Source organism: Gossypium hirsutum, chromosome D12, assembly GCF_007990345.1.
Source record: "Gossypium hirsutum isolate 1008001.06 chromosome D12, Gossypium_hirsutum_v2.1, whole genome shotgun sequence".
NCBI classification, from domain to species: Eukaryota; Viridiplantae; Streptophyta; class Magnoliopsida; order Malvales; family Malvaceae; genus Gossypium; species Gossypium hirsutum.
This window is the reverse complement of record NC_053448.1, coordinates 11,591,979-11,614,412: the sequence shown is the minus strand read 5'-3', so window position 1 is coordinate 11,614,412 and position 22,434 is coordinate 11,591,979. Positions and strand designations below refer to the sequence as shown.

The window sequence follows — 22,434 nt, the reverse complement described above, 5'->3', positions numbered from 1 at the left end:
AGACACAAAATTCCGACTGGAATAATATTGAACTTTTTAAGAGTTGGATTACTTAAACACGGCATTAAGTGAAAATGAAAAGTTTAATGGTGGAACTTGTTCGTCTGGTACCAGCCAAGCAGCTAATACTACAAAGAGACATAAAAGGATGAGACAAAAGCATCCTCGAAGGAAGCTTAGAGATCACAAGAAACAAAATGTATGGAAGTTGTGAAATTGCTGGAATAAAACCTTAAACTGTTCACCCCAAAGGACATAGTCTTTGTCGCTGTATGCTTTATAACCATCACATTCCTTAGATTCAATAAGCATCTTCATCCACGCTTATTTGGGTACACTACCGCCGAATTCTTGCCCCATCCTAGCTTGTTTTAACATTGTTAAGACAAAACAAGTTGGCCGAGAGTTTTGGTCCAGTTTCAGAAGAAAAAAAATGGATAACTTGTCTCAAAGCAGCAAAGCTTCTAAGCGGCATTCCTCTACTCCAATGAAGCAAAGGCGAAGCGGTTATGAGCCATCAGATACAGAGACTGAATGGCAAGATCATCATAACCGAAAGAACAGAACATCCATGCTTGTTGAAGCAGATAACATGGTGTTCAATTTGCCTAGAAACACTAGTCCTTTGAGACTCAACCGAAAAGTACCTGGAACAAGTCCCCTTCCAAGGAGACACAACAGCAGGTCTCCTTACAAGACAAGGAGAGATGATGGGCGAAATGTTAGCCCCTTGTCGAAGTCAAAACATGAGAATCAGAGGCATGTTTCTCCTTATAAACCTGGAAGAGAGGACCATAACTTGATTACTGAAGTGGGAAATGATAACACTTCTGGCTTATTTAGGAAGCAAAGTCGTAGAACTCCAAAAAGAGAGGGAAGAGCAACAATAGGGCAGTTTCTTGAGGCTGGTAAAGGGAGTGACTATAGCTGTCGATCAGTGAGTGCTCCACGACAAAGAGGGGATCGGAGGACACCGTCACCAATCTCAAGGAGCATGCTACACAAGCAAAGAACAGTAGGTGAAATCAAAGAAATGGTGGCCAATGCAATGATTTCTAGAAGTCCTATGTATAATGCTTGTATGTTTGAAAGCACGGAGTCCATTTCACCTGGTGATATCTTCTTTTCTCGTGATGCTGGGGCCTTGCCAATGCAAAACAATGTGTTGCCAAATAACGGAAGCTTTGGGAACCATGTTCTCCCAAAGCCACCAATGTTCGAACAAAAAGATTTTTCTTCCCATCAACGAATGAGAGCTAATGGAAATGTTGATCCAAAAGCTCGAGGGTTCTCATCGAGTGCAGGCTTAAAGCTTAGCACTCAAAATAGTGAGATAAGTGATAGTAGTGGGAGGAGGAGTAGTGTAAACTCTGGGAAGTTCACGGCAAATAGAGTAAAGGGACAAAGTGAGACATGGTTTGCTTGCGTGATGAGGAGAGGACCCTGCAGGACCTCAAAGAAATCATCAGAAAAGCAAGATTTCGATGAGGCCTCTTTCATTGGGAAGGCAATTGTAGTTGAAAAACTAAGGCAGTTTTGGGCTGATAAATATCAACCAGCTTCTTTGGATGGATTCACCTGTCACAAGAAAGAAGCTCAGCTTCTGAAGCAACTTGTAAGTTCTTTGCCAAAAAGCCTTTTGTTCCTGATCTGATTTCTCATCCACTGAGCATGCTGCAATTCTATTCCATGACAGAAAAATAAATGATGTGTTATGTAATTTGTAAAGTTCTTCCCTTATGGTTTCTTGCATCTGTTAGGTATCCTATGAAAGTTGTCTTCATATATTGTTCAAAGGACCATCTGGTTCTGGGAAAAGGGCACTAACAAAAGCTTTCCTGCGAGAAATATATGGCGACCCTAGTTGGAATGTATGTCTCTAGCAATTTCTAAATAGATTACCAGATCGTGTTTGACATTTTAAAACTTGTTTAGGCTGACTCTAGTCTTTGCTTTTCCCTTTTTCTTAAGGTATCTCATGAACTAAGAAAATTCCAAGTTCAGGTACTATATAAGCAACATTTTAGAGAATCTCACATTTCACTTATTTAGAGTTTTGACATCTTTGTGATCTGAATCTGGACAGGAGAAAAGGCCAATGCAAGTTTTTGTTCCACTTGTTTCGAGTGCTCATCATGTGGAGCTTAATGTCAACTTGGGAAATGCTAAATATGCATTAATGGGATTGGTCAAAGAAATAAGCTCCTATTATGCAATTACCCCTGAAACCAGCACTGCTAGTTTTAAGACAAACCACAAAGGTTTGGTTTTTTTATTTTTTTTCTTCCATATGCAGTATAAGAAAACTTCCTCTTAAACAGTTTAAAGCAATCAACTTAGTAATAAAGTTTTGTTTGTGTTTATTTCAGTTATAGTTCTTCATGATGTTGACAAGGCACCAGATAATATTCATCACTTGATAAAATGGATAATGGACTGTCATTCGGATTCCTGTAAATTCATACTCTGCTGTGAAGATGACATAGATATCCTAGACTCAGTAACGAATCGCTGCAAAGTTATAAAAGTAGATACCCCAGTAACACATGAAGTAAGTATCCCTATAATTTGGCATTGTAACTTAATTCTTTTTACAGTTAAATGTATATCGCAATCGTCATATACCAACATGCCTGGTTGGTTGCTTTCATTTTGTTCAATGACATGCCCATTGTTAGCCTTTCCAAGCTCCTCAAGAAAGGGAGGGTTTTGCACTATTGCAGTATGATCGTTATTACAATCCGTGACAGCTAAGGGTAAATGTGAAGTAACTTCCCTTTGTTGCCTTTCATGGAAAAAGATGAGACCAATACCATTTGTGATAATGAATCTTTTGGTTAAATTAGGGCATATAAAACATTGTGTAGGGTTGATCAAATAACTTGTCTTGCCAGTTACTTTCATTTGATCAACGTTAGCCTTCTGAGTGTTAACTTTGCAGATCATGGAGGTACTTATTCAGATAGCAAGGAAAGAGGAATTTGATCTATCCATGAATTTTGCTGCTAAGACTGCAGCCAAATCAAAGCAAAACCTGAGGAAAGCAATCATGGCTCTTGAAGCCTGCAAAGCACACAAGTAAGAACTTGAAGCAAATCTCCCTACATGAATTTCCAATAAAATTATGAAAGTAAGCCATTTCCCCCACCCACCCCATGTAAAGACTGCAAACCATAGTTGTTGATAAGATGCACATGCCTAAGCAGCTATCCTTTTGCTGATGATCAACCAATCCCACTTGAATGGGAAGAGGTTTTGACAGAACTCGCATCAGAAATCCTAGCTGATCCAGCACATAGAAGGTAAGTTGTTCAGCTTTTTCTTCTTTTTATTCCTTCTATCTTGTGGAGTCCTATGAGGAAATGTGATTTTGATGCGGAAGTATCAACTTTTGAGTAGTCATCAAGTATAAATTTGAGTATTTTCATAATTTTACACTTGAAATTTGGGTATCACAACAAGGAAAGGAGACGGTTTTTAAAACTCATTAAAACAGAAATGACATTCAGCATATATGGTTCTATCAGATTATGCATTGTGCGAGGAAAGCTTCAAAAGCTTCTTGTGGATTTTGTTCATCCTAAACTGATCCTCCAGGTGGTGAATTTGAAACCCTCAAATAATACAATAAAAAGGTTACGGAGACTCCCATTGCTCTTCTCATATATATAGTTGATTTCCCAACATGCAGAAGCTGGTAGAACAATTTCTTAATCACGTTGAAGCTGGTTTAAAAAGGGAACTCTATTATTGGCACGCTTACTATGTAAGTTGCTGTCCTCAACTTATTTTATATGGTTATTGCAGACAAACAAAAAAGTAACTCATGTGTATTGTTACAGGACAAGAGGCTACCAACAGGAACAAGTGCTCTGTTGAAATTAGAAGGTAAGATGGAAATATATACTATGATTCAAACTTTGTCATTTCTTATGATGTTTCTGTATCTGTCTTGATCTTTGACATGAACCCTCAGCTTATGGTCATGTTTTTTTCTGCAGAGTTTGTGGCCAAGTTTATGGGGATATATAGGAAGAGTTGGTACAATCGTCAGTGTGTGTAATACTTTGTGGTGAACCATGCTTTTTGTTCAAATCATTTTGTGGGGTTTTTGAGAATACAAAATTGTAATGCAAAGATTGGCCATAATCCTGCTTGAGTTTGTGGTACCGTTGTATAAATATCATACAAGGAATGGGGTTGGATAAGAAGAATTAAGTTCACTTTGTATCACTGATATCCCATCATTGTTTATCTACAGAATTGGAGAGAATATTCCCAATTTATCTAATAATAAAGGAACACTCACATCAACTTGGCCGACTTAGGAGGATGAGTAGTCTGTGAAAATAAAAATTTATATAGAGGGTTAAAACAGTCAGAAAAATTAAATAAGGAATAAAATAATTTCTTTTGTAAAATTAGAGGTATATATTAATACGTTTTTGTTTTTAAATTAAAATTAAATATATTTCCTAACGAGGCAGGCAACCGAACTCAAAACCTCAGTCAGCAGCATTATAAAACTCAATTAGTGGGTAACACGTGGCACACAATAAAGAACAACCGCCGTCATTTTCCACGTGTAGGCCAAGGGTTGGCTGTTCACCTGAACCAGCTCCTAAATATAAAAAAGAATAAGCTCTTCACATATCTCCGTCTCTTCATCCGTCAGATTTTGACCTTTATTTCTATCGAACGCCCCTTATTTAAGGTGGACCGACCGCTGAACGATGCCCAAGGAGAGTGTGAGAAGAAGTTAAAGAAGTGTATTTTCTTCTTCTATCACCTTCCATACCAAAAAAAGCCTTCACTCAAAGAAGGCAAACACTTTGGATTCTCTCATTTTTCTGTAAGTTCCAGTTTTTGAGCTTTGAATCCGTTGGTTTTGATTTTTTTTATTCATCCTTACCTTGCGATGATTATGATTATGATGTTCTTTTCCTTTCAGTTGTATGGAGAAGTTTTTGAGTTTTGAAAGAAGTATGGCAAACAATGGCGGAGAAGCAACAAGCGGGAAGAGCGCTGGATTCTCTCGCGTCGCCCTTAATGAAAGAATCCTTTCTTCGATGACTCGAAGATCGATTGCTGCTCATCCTTGGCATGATTTGAAGATTGGTATAATATACTCCATTTGTATTAGTAATTAAATCACTTGTTCATTAAGTCCATATCTGATTCTCACTTCAACTGTGCTTTACATATTGACGCAGGACCTGGTGCTCCAGCAGTTTTTAACTGTGTAAGTTTCTTTTCTTCTTAATTGTCCTTTTCCGTTATTGAAGTTTAAGTTTCTGGTTTCGAAAATCGTTGTAGAAACGGATTTTTAATTTTATCACCATCATCACCATTATCATTATTATTGTTTTGTTGCAGGTGGTTGAAATTGGAAAAGGTAGCAAGGTCAAGTACGAGCTCGACAAAACCAGTGGTCTTATAAAAGTAAGAGTTTCCTCCTCCCCCCCCTCAACTTGAAGTTAATTGAACATTTTATCACTGAATTGAATTTTTTTTCTTTTATTTTTATTTTAAGATTTAAGTTTTTATAACAATTGAGGAAGAGCTGGTCAATTTATTCAATGTTCTAAAAATCTATTGGGAATTATCCATATTTATGGAAAATCAAAGATATGGGTATCAAATAATGGAAAGTCAAAGATATGGGTATCAAATATTGGAAAGTCAAAGATATGGGTATCGAGATATTGGCATAATAAAATCTGAGATATTTGCAATATATGGTCCCTAAATTGTAAAGTGACTTTGCAAGTTGATCCCTGAACCTCAACTATAAATAGGCATAACCATCTCTCATTTTGTATCTCAAACTTGCCATTCTCTACTTAAGGCATTGTTTTCTTTCTCTCTCTTTGTAAATTCTCACTTGTATTTTGGAGTGAAATATATTTGGTAGTGCCCGAGGACATAGGCAAAATTTGCTGAACCTCGTTAAATTCTTGTGTTCTTTATTGTATTATTCTGCATGAATTGTGTGTGTGATTGTAGTGATTTATTGTGCTATTAAATTACGATTGAGGGATATTCTGGCTAGGAAAGACCTGGTACTTAAGCGTTCCTTGTGATCCACCTCTCTTTCCTGGGAATTGAACTTAGTGTGATTTTTTAGTACAATAATTTTACTCTTTTACACGCTTCCGCACAACAATTGGTATCAGAGCTAGATTCGTACTTGGGAAATACGATCGTTCAAGGCACTGTTCACGTACTGTAGTTAGGATTGAGGAGAAAAAAATAGAAAAGTCATCGTCAAAGACTACTGTGACCAATGCGAAATTTGAAGTAGAGAAATTTGATGGTACCAATAATTTTGGTATGTGGCAATGTGAGATCCTGGATGTCTTATGTCAGCAAGAGCTGGATATAGCCCTTGAAGAAAAACCTGACAAGATGGATGACAAGGAGTGGGCCAAGATCAATAGACAGGCATGTGGAACAATTCGCCTATGTTTGGCCAAAGAGCAGAAGTACTCTGTCACGAGGGAGACATCAGCGAAGAAGTTGTGGGATACACTGGAAGAAAAGTTTCTAACAAAAAGTCTTGAAAATAGGCTTTATATGAAAAAGAAACTTTATCGATTCACGTATGCACCCGGTATGCCGATGAATGACCATGTAAACTCATTCAATAAAATTTTAGCAGACTTGCTAAATTTGGATGAGAAATTTGAAGATGAAGACAAGGCATTACTGTTGTTGAATTCTCTTCCTGATGAATATGATCATCTTACCACCACATTGCTTCATGGGAAAGATACAATCACATTTGATGCAGTCTGTAGTGCGTTGTATAGATCTGAGACTCGAAAGAAAGATAAAAGAGATCACAGAGATACAACCGCAGAAGTCTTAACAGTAAGAGGTCGTTCACACAGCAGCAAATCTGGTAGAAGGGGAAAGTCCAAAGGGAGACCCGCCAAAGATGAATGTGCCTTTTGCCGTGAAAAAGGGCATTGGAAAAAGAATTGTCCTAAGCTACAAAAGGGCAAGGCTATTTCTAATGCATGTGTAGCAGAGCATGATGAGGAGTCAGACTTTAGCTTGGTTGGCATGGCAATGGCATGTCAAACGGATGAGTGGATTTTGGATTCAGGATGTACTTACCATATGTGTCCTAATAAGGACTGGTTTTCTAGTCTTAAAGAGCTAGAAGGTGGAATTGTTCTTATGGGAAATGATAGTGCTTGTAAGACAATGGGAGTGGGTACAGTCCAATTGAAGAATCACGACGGCTCAATCCAAGTCTTGACAGATGTTCGCTACGTACCTAGCCTGAAGAAAAATCTCATCTCATTAGGTGCCCTAGAATCTAAAGGGCTCACAATCACTTTGAGAGATGGATTACTAAAAGTAGTAGTTGGGCAACTGACGGTGATGAAAGGCACAAGAAGAAATAACTTGTATTTTTTAAATGGAAGTACAGTTATTGGATCAACATCAACAGTTTCTACAAAAGATGTAGATTCAGAGGCTACCAGATTATGGCATATGCGATTGGGACATGCTGGTGAAAAAGCTTTGCAGACATTGGTGAAGTAAGGCTTATTGAAAGGTGCAAATTCTTGCAAAATGGAATTCTGTGAACATTGTGTTCTGGGCAAGCAGAAGAGGGTAAAATTTGGTCCAGCAATTCACAATACGAAAGGAATTCTGGACTACGTTCACAGTGATGTGTGGGGACCTACCAAAGTAGCTTCTTTGGGAGGTATGCACTATTTTGTTACTTTTGTTGACGATTATTCAAAAAAAGTATAGGTGTATCTAATGAAAAGAAAAAGTGAAGTTTTGGATGCATTTCTGAAATGGAAGAAGATGGTGGAGACTCAGACTGGTCGAAAGGTCAAACGACTTCGATCAGATAATGGTACTGAGTACAAAAACGATCCATTTCTACAGGTATGCCAAGATGAGGGCATTGTGCGACACTTCACTGTTCGGGATACACCACAGCAAAATGGGGTGGCAGAACGAATGAATCGAACTATACTGGAGAAAGTTCGATGTATGTTGTCCAATGCTGGATTGGGCAAAGAATTTTGGGCTGAGGCAGTTACATATGCGTGCCATCTAATTAACCGTTTGCCATCAGCTGCAATAAATGGAAAAACTCCTATGGAGATGTGAACTAGTAAATCTGCTACTGATTATGATTCTTTGCATGTATTTGGTTCCACTGCATATTATCATGTAAAAGAATCTAAGTTAGACCCAAGAGCAAAGAAAGCATTATTCTTGGGTATAACTGATGGAGTAAAAGGATATCGTCTCTGGTGTCCTGATACAATGAAGATTGTTTTCAGTAGAGATGTGACTTTTGATGAATCAACCATGTTGAAGTACAAGGATTCACAAAAGGATGACAAAACCAGTAGTACTTTGCAGCAGGTGGAGCTTGAAAAGGTTAACGATGATCCAACTAATATTGAAGGGACAAATGATGAAGAGGTTCCTACCCAAGAATCTCTACAGCAACAAGATTCAATTGCATATAGAAGGCCAAGAAGAGAGATTCGTAAGCCTGCTCGCTTTGATGATATAGTGGTCTATGCACTTCCAATTACAGATGATGATGTTCCTTCTACTTACACAGAAGTAATAAGTAACCCTGATGGTGTAAAGTGGAAGCAAGCAATGAATGAAGAAATGCAGTCTCTTCATAAAAATAAGACCTGGGAGTTGGTGACACTACCCAAGGGAAAAAAGGCAATTGGATGCAAATGGGTATATGCAAAGAAGGAAGGATTTCCTGATAAAAATGAAATTCGATACAAGGCTAGATCAGTAGCAAAGGGTTACGCTCAGAAAGAAGGAATAGACTACAATGAAATGTTTTCTCCAGTTGTGAAGCATTCGTCTATTCGGATTTTGCTAGCCTTGGTTGCGTAATATGATCTTGAACTAGTTCAGTTTGATGTGAAGACCGCATTTTTACACGGTGATTTGGAAGAGGAAATCTATATGACTCAGCCAGATGGATTCAAGGTTGCTGGAAAAGAAAATTGGGTTTGCAAACTGACAAAGTCGCTTTATGGATTGAAGCAATCTCCGAGGCAGTGGTACAAGCGATTTGATCAGTTCATGAAAGGGCAAAGGTACATAAGAAGTAAATTTGATCATTGCGTGTATTTTCAGAAGCTACAAGAAGGAACTTTCATATACTTGCTCTTATATGTTGATGATATGCTAATAGCATCTAAGAGTAAAGTTGAGATTGAAAGATTGAAGACTCAACTCAATCTCGAGTTTGAGATGAAAGATCTAGGAGAAGCTAAAAAGATTCTCGACATGGAAATATGGAGAGATAGAGCTCATGATAGAGTTAGCTTGTCTCAGAAGCAGTATTTGAAAAATGTACTACAGCAGTTTGGCATGAACGAGCAGACAAAACCTGTAAGTACCCCGTTGGCTTCTCATTTCAAGCTTTCTGCACAACTATCTCCTTCGACGAATACGGAACGAGAATACATGTTGCAAGTTCCGTATTCTAATGCAGTAGGTAGCTTGATGTATGCAATGGTGTGTACAAGACCCGACATTTCACAGGCAGTTAGTATAGTGAGCAGGTATATGCATAATCCTAGAAAAGGACATTGGCAAGCTGTGAAATGGATTCTACGGTATATTCATAAGACCATGGATATTGGATTACTGTTCAAGCAGGATACTACACTTGGTAAAGGTGTTGTTGGGTACGTTGATTCTGATTATGCCGGTGATTTGGACAAACGAAGATCAACCACTGGTTATGTGTTTACTCTTGCTGGAGGACCAATAAGTTGGAAGTCTACACTGCAGTCTACAGTTGCGTTGTCAACCACAGAAGCTGAATACATGGCTGTAACAGAGGCTGTAAAGGAAGCTATTTGGTTACAAGGTATGGTTAAAACATTGGGATTGGTCCAGGAGCATATTAATGTGTATTGTGATAGTCAAAGTGCTATTCATTTAGCAAAGAATCAAGTCTATCATGCACGTACAAAGCATATCGATGTACGTTTTCACTTTGTGCGGGAAATTATTGATGAGGGGAAAATTCACCTTCAGAAGATTAAGACTGCAGATAATCCCGCAGATATGATGACCAAGGTGGTAACAACAATCAAGTTCGAACATTGTTTGAACTTGATCAATATTCTGCATGTTTAACAGTTGAAGAATGCACTATCAAGTGTTGTTGACAAAGGCAGAGAGAATTGTGTGAAGATAAGATTACTCGAATCAAATCTTCAAGGTGGAGATTATTGGGAATTATCCATATTTATGGAAAATCAAAGATATGGGTATCAAATAATGGAAAGTCAAAGATATGGGTATCAAATATTGGAAAGTCAAAGATATGGGTATCAAATATTGGAAAGTCAAAGATATGGGTATCGAGATATTGGCATAATAAAATCTGAGATATTTGCAATATATGATCCCTAAATTGTAAAGTGACTTTGCAAGTTGATCCCTGAACCTCAACTATAAATAGGCATAACCATCTCTCATTCTGTATCTCAAACTTGCCATTCTCTACTTAAGGCATTGTTTTCTTTCTCTCTCTTTGTAAATTCTCACTTATATTTTGGAGTGAAATATATTTGGTAGTGCCCGAGGACGTAGGCAAAATTTGCTGAACCTCGTTAAATTCTTGTGTTCTTTATTGTATTATTCTGCATGAATTGTGTGTGTGATTGTAGTGATTTATTGTGCTATTAAATTACGATTGAGGGATATTCTGGCTAGGAAAGACCTGGTACTTAAGCGATCCTTGTGATCCACCTCTCTTTCCTGGGAATTGAACTTAGTGTGATTTTTTAGTACAATAATTTTACTCTTTTACACGCTTCCGCACAACAAAATCAATTGCCATCTTCTTTGGAACTAACTGATTAAATTTCCATGTCCCCTTAAACCATGGCCTATTAGTTAACCTTGTATCTTATGACTCTTTTGATTATTGCTAAGATGTTGGCCTTCTCCTTTAATGAGAATATATCATCTACTTCACTGCTTTTAAACGATGAAAGTAATGAATTATTCTCTTAAAAACTAGGTTGATCGTGTTCTGTACTCATCGGTTGTTTACCCACACAACTATGGTTTCATCCCAAGGACTATTTGTGAGGACAGTGATCCTATGGATGTCCTGATACTGATGCAAGTAGTATCTGTTACACTGATGGACTCATGGACTTACTCAAAGAAATAATGCGGGGTTCATTGGGTTTTATCTGATCTTATTAACTGATTCTTTGAATGATTTATATATTTTAGGAGCCTGTTTTGCCTGGTTCTTTTCTTCGTGCTCGCTATTGGGTTAATGCCTATGATTGATCAGGTAAAAAGCTTCATCTTCATTGCCTCTATTATTTTACTTGAATAGGATATCTAAAGGCACTTGTAGCTGTTGAGAAACAACAGGAGTGGAAGTACTCCAAGTTGCCAACTAAGGATGTAATCGGATTAAGCTTTCTCATGTTGGGTTACTATTTGTTCGAAGCCATCAATCTTCTGTGTTATATTTACTTATTCTGTTCCTGTTGAGTTGAGTGATTAAGTCCGAAATCGAATGTCCATAATAAGTCAAAACTATTAAATGAAGATCACTGACATTTAAGTTCCATGACTTTTGCATGATCTTTCTACAAGCTCCTATCCTTCCCCTGTTCCTCTTTCCTGTCAGATACATTCATTGTTGAGATGTTTTTGCAGGGCGAGAAGGATGACAAGATTATTGCTGTATGTGCTGATGATCCCGAGTTCCGTCATTACACAGACATCAAACAGCTTCCTCCTCATCGTCTGGCTGAAATCCGCCGCTTCTTTGAGGATTGTATCCACTCACATGTGTATTTAATTTTATCTTGTTAGTACTTTGAACTTTGAACTGCTGTCATTGTTGGTTTTTTGTGGTGATCTAACAGTCATAATGTGAAATTCTTTCACTAGTATAACCTTCACTACTGAATAACAGACAAAAAGAATGAGAACAAGAAGGTTGATGTAGAAGACTTTTTGCCAGCTGAGACTGCTATTGAAGCCATCAAGTATTCCATGTGAGTTAGTTTGAGATCAGCATTATTATGCATTTTGTTTAGAGATGTTCTTTAACCTAAAGATTAAGAAAAAGTTTTTTTTCTGGTAATCTATCCATCATTTTTTCTTGTCTTACCCGAAAATTCCATGTTGTAGGGATCTATACGCATCTTACATTGTTGAAAGCTTGAGGAAGTGATCATCTTTGCGACTATTTGGTAAAAATTACAGTAAAATTTGGGTATTATATTAGTGTGCCCAGACTTAATGTTGCATACCTCTCGTGGTTAAATATTATCAAATGCTCAAGCTGTGATATTGATTTATGTTGCACTTCTTATACGTCTTCCTTAATAGCATGTAATGCATTGTCCATGAGACTGACTAATGGAAAGGCTTCCTATTTGTGTTTTCCACTTGATTTTACTCGTAGGATATCCTTGAATTGGAGTTGAACAATTATTATGTCCTCACGTCATAATCATAGTGTATCATAATATTATTTAAGGTATTTTATATTTATATGAAGTTTGGTACATTAATAATTCTATGTTGTATAGATTTCGAAACATTTAAGTGTTCGTGTATGAGTGTGATTTTACTACAAGCATTCAAGCTTGAGTAAATTGTAAACATCTTTGGGCCTTTGCTTTTAGCCTTATACTTTTAGGCCAAGGGCCTCGAATGAATGTCATGCCAATTGGGCTTGAACGGATGATTACAGTAGTACCTGTGGCATTCATTGTTCATACTTCCATTACTGATAATCCATGTGGCCATGTGTGAAGGCAGAGAGCTTAACTTTGTGGGTAGCTTGAGCCTTGGTCCAGGAATAGAGTTACACTAATAGGAACCATAATCTATTAATCTCACTGTTGACACCATTTTTTGGATGAAACGGGGTTGACTTGGATTTTGAAAAAAAGAATGAAAACGGGAGTCGCCACCAATCCTTTTTTTGATGAGGTGTGATCGGGTCACCTCAAAAAGTGGTTGTTTTTAATAAATGATTTAATTTTATTAAAGCAACGATTTTGGTCTACGAAATTCAGAAAATGAGTTCGGGAGTCGGTTACGCACGAGGAAGGATTAGCACCCTCGATACGCCCAAAATTGGTACCTAGTTAATTAGTTAGTGTCCTAATGTCGAAAATTAAAAACTCGAAAAGAATTTTAAAAATATGATCCCTCATTATATTGTGTTATTTTAAAAATACTCGAATAAATCAAAATGGAAAATGCCTCCTTATCTCGAAGTAACAAGATGTTACATCCAGTAAGTTAGGACACGACACCTCATGTTTTTGAGAGTAAACTTGCCTTTCATTTTCTTTATTTAAACCTCATTTATTTTAATTTGAAAGGATATTCGATTACTTAGAATCAACGAGAAAAATCGAAGCTCAGTAAGTTAGGGCACGATTTTCTCGAATTTTCTAAATACGGAATATTGCCTTTACTTTCGAAAAATCCTCATATCGAGAAAACCACGTGTCATATCCAATGCGTTAGGACACAACATATTGAAATCCCGATAATGAGTTTTTATTTATGTTTTTTATTAAAGAGCATTCTCGAGCATTTAGATTCAACAGAAAATTAGAACCCAGCACGTTAGGGCCCAATTCTCTCGAAGATCCCAAGTATCGAGTATTGCCTTTATTTCCAAAATTTTCCTTTTTACGAATTTGGGTAAAAATTGATGTGACGGAATAACAATTACGATAATGCGAGCAAAAATAATACGAGCAAAAATAACAAAAATAAATATATAAAAAATCAATTATATACAATAACAAGTAAATAAACAAAATAAAAAAACGAAAACATTTTTTAAAAATAATAATGGACACATAAATAAATAAATAAACATAAAGTAAAACAATAATAATAATAAAGAAATGAATAAAATTATAAACATTTTAAAAATGTATGTATGAATTTAAAAAATTTAAAATACAAAAAAAAACTATGTAGGTATATATATATAATGAAAATATGTATGTCTATACGTATATATGTGTGTATGTATAAGAATTATAAAATATGAAAACATAATTACATATATATAAAGAACATGCGCATGTGTGTATATATATTACATAAAGACAAAAAAGATATAAATATGTATATTATAAAAATAAAATAACGTAAGTGTGTACATACATTTATAAGTATATGAATTAAAATATGTAAATATATAAGTATATATATATGCATGTAGAAAATACGAAATATAAAAATATATATTTAAAATAAATAAAGAATATGTACATGTATATAAATTATAAAAAGAATATGTATGTGCATATATAATGACTTAAATCAAATAATACAAATAAAAAGAAAGATATTAGGTAAATAATAAATATATATATAACTTAAAATAAATAATAGAGGAACTCCCCTTTTCTAAAAAAAAAAATAATTAAATGAACTAAAGGATGAAATTAAAATCAAATCAAAATCCGCGGGTCCAAACTGTAAATATATGAAATATGTGGTAAAGGGACTGAAATAAAAGGCGCCGAGGACATGGGGGACCTTTAGGGAGATATTCCCCATCCCAAAACGCAGTGAGAGTCTGCGCATGGTCCAAGGACCAGATTGAAACAGACACCATATTTGCAGCCCAAATCTAAAAGAAATAAAGAGTTATATTGCACCTCCACGCAAGATGGAGGGACCAAATGTGAAAATTACCCATTAGGGCAAAGAGGCGCGGGTCCCTCCCTCAAATGGCGCCGCTTTAGCTTCTATAAACAACAAAAAAAACAAAAAAAAAAACAAAAAAGTCCTCTCCTTTACTTTTAGAAAGAAAAACAGAGAGCCAAGGGTCTCTCCCTTTCAGCCTTTCCAGATCCGGCCAACAAGGCCATTGCCATGCACCGTCGTGATCGCCTTGGACGGTGGCCGTCGCTGCGCATAGGGGCTACTTTGAGCCCCGTTTCAGATCCTGTTCAGAGGCCGAGCTTGCTTGGCCTGAATACCGAGAGAAAGAACCTTTTGGCCCCGCCTTTAGAGCCGATTTCGGCGACGGAGAGGGCTCCGACGACGCGGCCAAGGGCGCCCCAGGTATTTCTTTCCTCCTTTTATTTTCGTTTATCAAAAAAAAAACAATAATAAAAAATAAAGGTAAAAGAATATAGAAAGATTGAAAATAAAGAGAATCCTTAAAACTTTGTTTCTTTTTTTTTATTTCTCCAGATTTTCCAAGAGAAAAAAAGCCAGATTACAAGTCTTTCATTTTTGGCTTTGTAGCCAATCTAAACAACTTCTTAATTTCTATTTTTTGTCTATTTGCCCTTCGTTCTTTTGTTGTTGCGTGCCTTTTGTTGGCTTTGCAGGTGCCCGTGGCTGACAGTGGTGGCAGAGGCGTGCGAGTGGGCGTGGCAGACGAGGAAGTGGAGCGGCACACATGCGGCGCTTGGAGGCTAGGGTTTCCTTTGATAGCTGAAAATTTTTTTAAGTTTTGTGGGTTAGGGTTTTCCTAATTTTGGGCCAGATTTTGGGCTTGGGATTTTATTTTGGATTTTATTATTTGGGTTATTTGTTGGTATGGGCCCGGGCAAAAATGGGCTTTTACAACTGCCCCTTTTTGCTCATTTTCGTGTAACGGGAATAGAGCAAAGACATCAAAAGGGCCAATTTTGCCCGGTCTTGCGGAGTCTTGACTTTTTGGTGCTCATCTTCTTCAAGTAGCCTTATTCCAGTCTGCTACGTCTTATTGCTTCGATCCACTCTACTGCAACTTTAGATACGCCTTGTAGCTTCAATCTACTCTGCTACGACTCCATGGGGATGAGATTTGTGTTTTTAGTCTGCTCCACTACTATTTAGGGAGATAAGACTGGATGTGATGTGACAGCCCAAAGTTGACCCTAGTCAGGAAGTGGTTTCGGGACCGCTAAACCGAGTCACCGAAATGTTGAATGTGATACTTATTGTCTAGAATATGTAATTATGAATGTGTGAAAATTTCAAGCTTCAATTTGGTTGATTTCATGTGAATTTAGTCAATAGGACTTATGTGAGAAAATTCTAAAATGTGATAGGTCAATGTGTGAGGACCTATTAGTGCATGTGGACAAAGGGGGGGACTTGCATGTCAAATTTCCCCCCTACTAGTAGTGGCCGGCCATGACAAGCATGGTAGACCAAGTTTGATGGCCAAGACATGTCATAGACATGTTTTGTTGGTGCATCATGGGTGGAAAAAAATAAAATAATAGGCATGGAAATTAAATAATGAAAAGGAGTATGATGAATACACACAAAAAAAAAGTGTGTAGTTGATTCTTTCCCCCCCATTGCCGTGAGCTAAAGAAAAGAGAGGAGAAGATCTTTGTTCATCCTTTTCTCACCTTCATTTAGCCTAAATTAGAAACAAAAACAAAGAAAAAATTTCCCATCCTTTGGTTCATCCTTGGTCAAAAATTTTAAGGAGGAAAGAAGAAGAAAGGTGAAGAGATTCGGCCATGCATGTAGCTAGGCTAAGGTATGTTTGATGATGTTCCATGATATGCATGCATGTTTTAGTTGTTAGCTTGAGTTCTACCTAGCCCATGGTCTAAATCTTGCTATGTGATGGAAATGGCACTTGACCATGGATGCATCATTCTTGGTTGATGTTTGATGTTGTGGTGATGAGGCATGAGGATGAGTTAAGATTCGGCCTAGGTGGAGGTCGTGTTAATGCCATTGCATGCAAAATATGAAGCTTGTTAATGATGCATGTGATGATGGCTTGATGATTCTTGAACCTCCTTTTTAGCATTTTTGTGTGAGCACATATGTGCATTGGTTGCTAAATGGAGAAGAATCGGCTAGCAAGATGTGTGCTAAGGCCGAATGTAACTTTGCATGTTAATGAGCAATGCATGTGTTAAATTGATGAAAAGGGGGAGGATGCTTTACTAGTGTGTATATGTGTGTATTAAGTGTTGAAATCGACCCCAAAAATAGACATGCATATTCGGCCAAGGGGAAAGAAATTAGCTAATATGTTGTGTTGATGCATGATTTTTGCATGTATGAGACTTTAATGTCTAATGTATAAATATGGGCTAAGTGCCTTGTGTTCATCTTTTTGATGCCTAAATGATGAAATCAATTTATTTGTTTAATTAAGCTCAAGAGCAAAGGGGAAATAAATCCGATAAAGGGAAGGAAAAAGTGGTCGAATAGTTAGCGGAATCGTTCGACAACACCCGAGGTAAGTTCTTGAGTAAGAGAGCTTAAATTACGATGTGATTAAATCATGCTCTATGTGAGGCTATTGAGCCGAATGTGCAAGGACGATATGTGCCTTGTGTTTGAGTTTCGCAAATGAAAATGAAATATGAATGTGCCATGAATTATTGTTAGATGTGCATGATTAATTGAATGCTGTCCGGGCTAAGTCCCGAAGGCTTTGTGCTAAGTGAATATATCCGGACTAAGATCCGAAGGCATTTGTGCGAGATACAAATTCCGGGTTAAGCCCCGAAGGCCTTTGTGCGAGATACTAAATCCGGGTTAAGTCCCGAAGGCATTCGTGCGAGTTATTAAATCCGGGTTATGTCCCGAAGGCATTGTGTGAGTTACTAAAACCGGGCTATGTCCCGAAGGCATTTGAACGAGGAGCTATATCCGGTTAAATCCCGAAGGTACGTGATTTGGTAATGAATGAGCTTGCTGTAAAATTCCAGCGAATACTCGAAAAACATCCCAATATGGGGATATGTTACGTATGTGTTGAATTTAATCGAGCCCTTACAAATAAATGTTCGCTCAGTTGATAAACGAGCTACCGGCCTTCGGCTAAGTTAGTCTATTGTGTATGTACATAAGGGTTGTTAATGTTGTGAAGCAAGTTTGATATCGGTAAATTGCGTATTGTGAAATATTTCGTTTAGCTAATTGTGTGTTATTCTTTGTTTATGCTGGAATTCCTTGCTCAAAACTTACTAAGCATAAATTGCTTACTCGTTACACTGCTCCTCTGTTTTATAGATTTTTTTGGTTCTCCAGCTATCGGACTCGGGATCTTGAAGTCGAAGTCGCCCACACTATCAAAGGCTCTTTGGGTACTATTTTGGTTGAATTTTGATATGGCATGTATAGGACTACCCATTGTTGTTTTTCGAGTACTTTATGAAATGTATAAGTGTACAGCCATGCGAAAATGGCTTGTAGAAGTGGAGTATGGCATTAGACGATTCGTGTTTATGAATGTATAGATGGTTTCATGATGTAACTATAGTTGGAATGGAAGTGTTGAGCAAATGATCAGCCATTGGAATGGCTAAGTATGATCATATGTGGGCATATGTATGACAAGGCCCTAGTTGGTCCATGAAACCCCGAAAATAGGTAAGGTTTACTTTGAAAACAGAGGCTGACAGCAGCAGTGGTGTGGATTGGAAAAATCACAAGAATTTATAGGAGTGGAATTAAATAGTGAATAAATTATGTAATCGAACCTTGATGAATCTACTTTCATATGAAAGTAACGAAACAATCATATGAACAGTACAGTAAGAGATATTCAGGTTCTTGTGGAACAGGGCCAGAACAGTTTCTGGATTCCCTGTTCCGAATTTGGAAATTCACTATAAATTTACCAGAGATAATTAGGGGTCATACCATATATGTATGGATTCCTCTATGAGTCTAGTTTCCATAGAAACAAACGGCATCAGTATTGAAGCTCTGTGCAGAGAGATATCCAAGTTGTAATGGGAAAAGGTCAGTGTAGTCGACCCCTGTAACATGGGAGACTTTGACTAATAAAATGTACTAATTGGCCCGACCAAAAATTCTAGAAAAAAATACATAGGTGGGGACATGAGTCTAGTTTCAGGGAAAAATGACAAAACTGATTTTCGAGTTGTGAAACTCAAGATATGATTTTTGAAGCGACTAGTACTCAGACTGGGCAGTGTCTGGAAAAATTTTTCAAAGTTTGTTAACATCTCGTGTCCGACTCCGGTGTCGGTCTCGGGTTCGGGGTGTTACATTAAATTGGTATCAGAGCTACGGTTTAGTCGATTCTAGGACTACCGTAATGTGTTGGGTCTAGCTATACATGCCATTTTATGTGATTACTTGATAGTGTGGTGATTTCTGACAATTGTAAATGTGTTTATAGTAATGGATCCCGATCGTGACCGAGAGGTAGCTGATGATCTTGAGAGTGTAGCGCCTGCTCCCGCACAAGAGACAGTGCCGGCAGACTCTCAACCTAATGCTAGTAATCCGAATGATGAAGCTAGACAAGCATTCTATAGCGTGATGAATGATTGGTTCAACCAATACATTCGAACTAATATGGCTGTTCCACAACCTCCATTCCCGACAAATACTACCCCGCACCTACAATACCGCCGGTAACGGACCAAATAAGGTCAATAAGCCCCCAGTTGATAGAATCCGAAACATGGGGCTACTAAATTTAAGGCTATGGATAGCGATGATGCCGAGCAAGCTGAATTTTGGTTGGACAACACTATCCGGGTACTCGATGAGCTATCTTGTACATCCGATGAATGCCTAAAGTGTGCTATCTCCTTGCTACGTGATTCTGCCTACTATTGGTGGAGTACTCTGACTTCTGTTGTGCCCCGAGAGCAAGTAACTTGGGAGTTTTTCCAAACTGAGTTTCGGAAAAGTATATCAGTCAGAGATTTGTTGATCAAAACGGAAGGAATTTCTTGAGCTTAAGCAAGGCTCCATGTCGATTACTGATTACGAGCGAAAATTTGTTAGACTTAGCAAATACGCTCGGGAATGTGTTTCGTCCGAAGCTATTATGTGTAAACGCATCGAGGATGGGCTGAATGAAGATATAAAAATGTTCGTTGGCGTTCTTGAAATACGAGAGTTCGTGGTACTTGTTGAACGAGCTTGTAAAGCCGATGAGCTTAGAAAAGAAAAGCAAAGAGTTGATGAGGGGACTGGAGAGTTTCGTAAAAGATCCTCGGGAAGGTCTCTTCAACAGACATCGAAGAGATTTCGAGATGATGCGGGCCAGTTTAGAGGCACTTCGGGCCTTTTTAGACGAGACTGTGATCGACCCCCTGTGGGTACACGAGGCACTTCGGTCGCCAGTGTTGGGAATGAACGTCGAGATAGAACGAAATGTCGATATTGCGGTAAATGGTATTCGGGGAGTTGTAGATTCCCTGACCGCTCCTGTTACAAGTGCGGATCAGTTGACCACTTCATTAAAGATTGCCCGAGGTTGTTTGAACATAATGAAAATCAGAGTGGGAAACCGGGTGCTACCACTGCTCGAGGTAGACCATCTGGAAATACGGGCAATGCTAGTGGTGGTCAGAGAGGATCTAGAGATGATATAACCAGATCCGAAGCTCGTGCGCCTGCTAGAGCTTCTGCTATACGTGCCCGCGAGGATGCTTCTTCGCCTGATGTTATTACCGGGTTTACCACCTGTTCGGGAGGTAGAGTTTGGTATTGAGCTTGTACCTGGAACTACGCCGATTTCGATAGCTCCGTATCGTATGGCACCAACCGAGTTAAAGGAGTTGAAAGCTCAGTTGCAAGAACCGACGGATAGAGGTTTCGCTCGACCAAGTTTCTCACCTTGGGGTGCACCAGTATTGTTCGTGAAAAAGAAGGACGGAACCATGAGGTTGTGCATTGACTATCGTCAGCTGAATAAAGTGACGATAAAGAACAAATATCCGTTGCCGCGCATCGATGATTTGTTCGACCAACTGAAGGGAGCCTCAGTGTTCTCAAAATAGATTTGAGATCGGGCTATTATCAGTTGCGAATTCGAGATTCAGATATTCCTAAAACTGCCTTCAGAACGAGATATGGTCACTACGAATTCTTAGTGATGCTGTTTGGGCTCACTAATGCCCCTGCAGTATTTATGGATTTGATGAATCGGATCTTCAGACCGTATTTGGATCGGTTCGTAGTTGTGTTCATTGATGACATTTTGGTCTATTCAAGAGATGAGACCGAACATGCTGAGCATCTGAGGCTAGTGCTGCAAATTTTGCGGGATAAGCAGTTATATGCTAAGTTCAGTAAGTGTGAGTTCTGGTTAAGAGAGGTTAGCTTCTTGGGTCATGTGGTATCCGCGTCGGGTATTCGAGTTGACCCGAACAAAATTTCAGCCATACTTGACTGGAAACCTCCGAGAAATATTACTGAAGTTCGGAGCTTTTGGGGCTCGCCGGTTATTACCGACGATTTGTGAAAGGTTTCTCGATGATAGACACACCAATGATGAAGCTACTTCAAAAGGATGTTAAGTTCGAGTGGACGGAGAAATGTCAGAAAAGTTTCGACCAACTGAAAACTCATTTGACTGAAGCTCCAATTTTGGTGCAACCCGAATCAGGTAAGAGTTTGTCATTTATAGTGACGCATCCCTACTTGGGTTGGTTGCGTATTGATGCAAGAAGGTCGAGTCGTGGCCTATGCGTCGAGACAATTGAAGCCACACGAGAGGAATTATCGACCCATGATCTCGAACTAGCTGCCATCGTGTTTGCTTTAAAAATATGGCGACATTATCTGTTTGGTGAGAAGTGCCATGTATTTTCGGATCACAAAGTCTCAAATATTTGATGACTCACGAGACTTGAATCTGCGACAAAGACGTTGCTTGAGTTGTTGAAGATTATGAGCTTGTCATTGATTACCACCCGGGAAGGCTAACGTGGTTGCGGACGCCTTAAGCCGGAAGTCATTGTTTGCTTTACGAGCGATGAACGAGCATTTGTCTGTTCTACCAGACAATGTGTTAGTAGCTGAATTAAAGCTAACCATTATTGACTCACCAAATTCGTGAAGCTCAAAGTCGATGATGAATTGGTTGCAAAACGGGCTAAGTGTTTTCCGAACGAGGAATCGAGTTTCAATTGATGATGATGATTGTTTGAGGTTCAAATCGTTTGTGTGTTCCAAGGAATTCGGAACTCATTTCGATGATTCTGAACGAAGCCCATTGTAGCCGAATGTCATTCACCCGGGGAGTACGAAAATGTACAACATTTGAAACGTCAATTTTGGTGGCATGGTATGAAACGGGACATCCCGACTTGTTTCGAGATGTTTAATATGTCAACAAGTGAAAGCGGAACATCAAGTGCCTTCAGGATTACTCTAGCCGGTCATGATACCCGAGTGGAAATGGGATCGAGTCACAATGGACTTTGTGTCCGGACTGCCCTTGTCAGCAAGTAAGAAGGAGTTATATGGTTATTGTTGATAGACTGACTAAGTCGGCTCATTTCATCCCCGTACGTACAGATTTTTCATTGGATAAACTAGCTGAATGTACGTTTATCAAATTGTGATATAACACGGGTACCTGTTTCTATCGTGTCGGATAGAGATCCGAGATTCACCTACGATTTTGGAAGAAATTGCGAA

General features: G+C 38.3%; 1 protein-coding gene and 1 pseudogene across 1 annotated transcript; both read left to right on the top strand.

The window, feature by feature from the left end:
• The first annotated feature begins 433 nt into the window (after positions 1–433).
• Positions 434–4,200, top strand: LOC107890150 (uncharacterized). The gene is made up of 11 exons (XM_016814652.2): positions 434–1,615; positions 1,761–1,871; positions 1,972–2,004; positions 2,087–2,261; positions 2,370–2,551; positions 2,942–3,078; positions 3,207–3,302; positions 3,528–3,597; positions 3,692–3,766; positions 3,843–3,888; positions 4,002–4,200. The coding sequence occupies exons 1-11, from the start codon at positions 434–436 to the stop codon at positions 4,061–4,063; spliced, it is 2,169 nt and encodes a 722-aa protein (XP_016670141.2). The 3' UTR covers positions 4,064–4,200.
• Positions 4,201–4,701: 501 nt separating this feature from the next.
• On the top strand, positions 4,702–12,451 carry LOC107889778 (soluble inorganic pyrophosphatase PPA1-like; annotated as a pseudogene).
• The last annotated feature ends 9,983 nt before the right edge of the window (positions 12,452–22,434 follow it).

What these genes read in the sequence shown, in the direction of transcription:
- LOC107890150 (XM_016814652.2), top strand. Translation starts at nt 434, where the DNA reads ATGGATAACTTGTCTCAAAGCAGCAAAGCTTCTAAGCGGCATTCCTCT. An exon ending in TAAGAAAATTCCAAGTTCAG is followed by an intron (nt 2,005 to 2,086) that starts GTACTATATAAG and finishes GAATCTGGACAG; the next exon opens with GAGAAAAGGCCAATGCAAGT. An exon ending in TTTTAAGACAAACCACAAAG is followed by an intron (nt 2,262 to 2,369) that starts GTTTGGTTTTTT and finishes TGTTTATTTCAG; the next exon opens with TTATAGTTCTTCATGATGTT.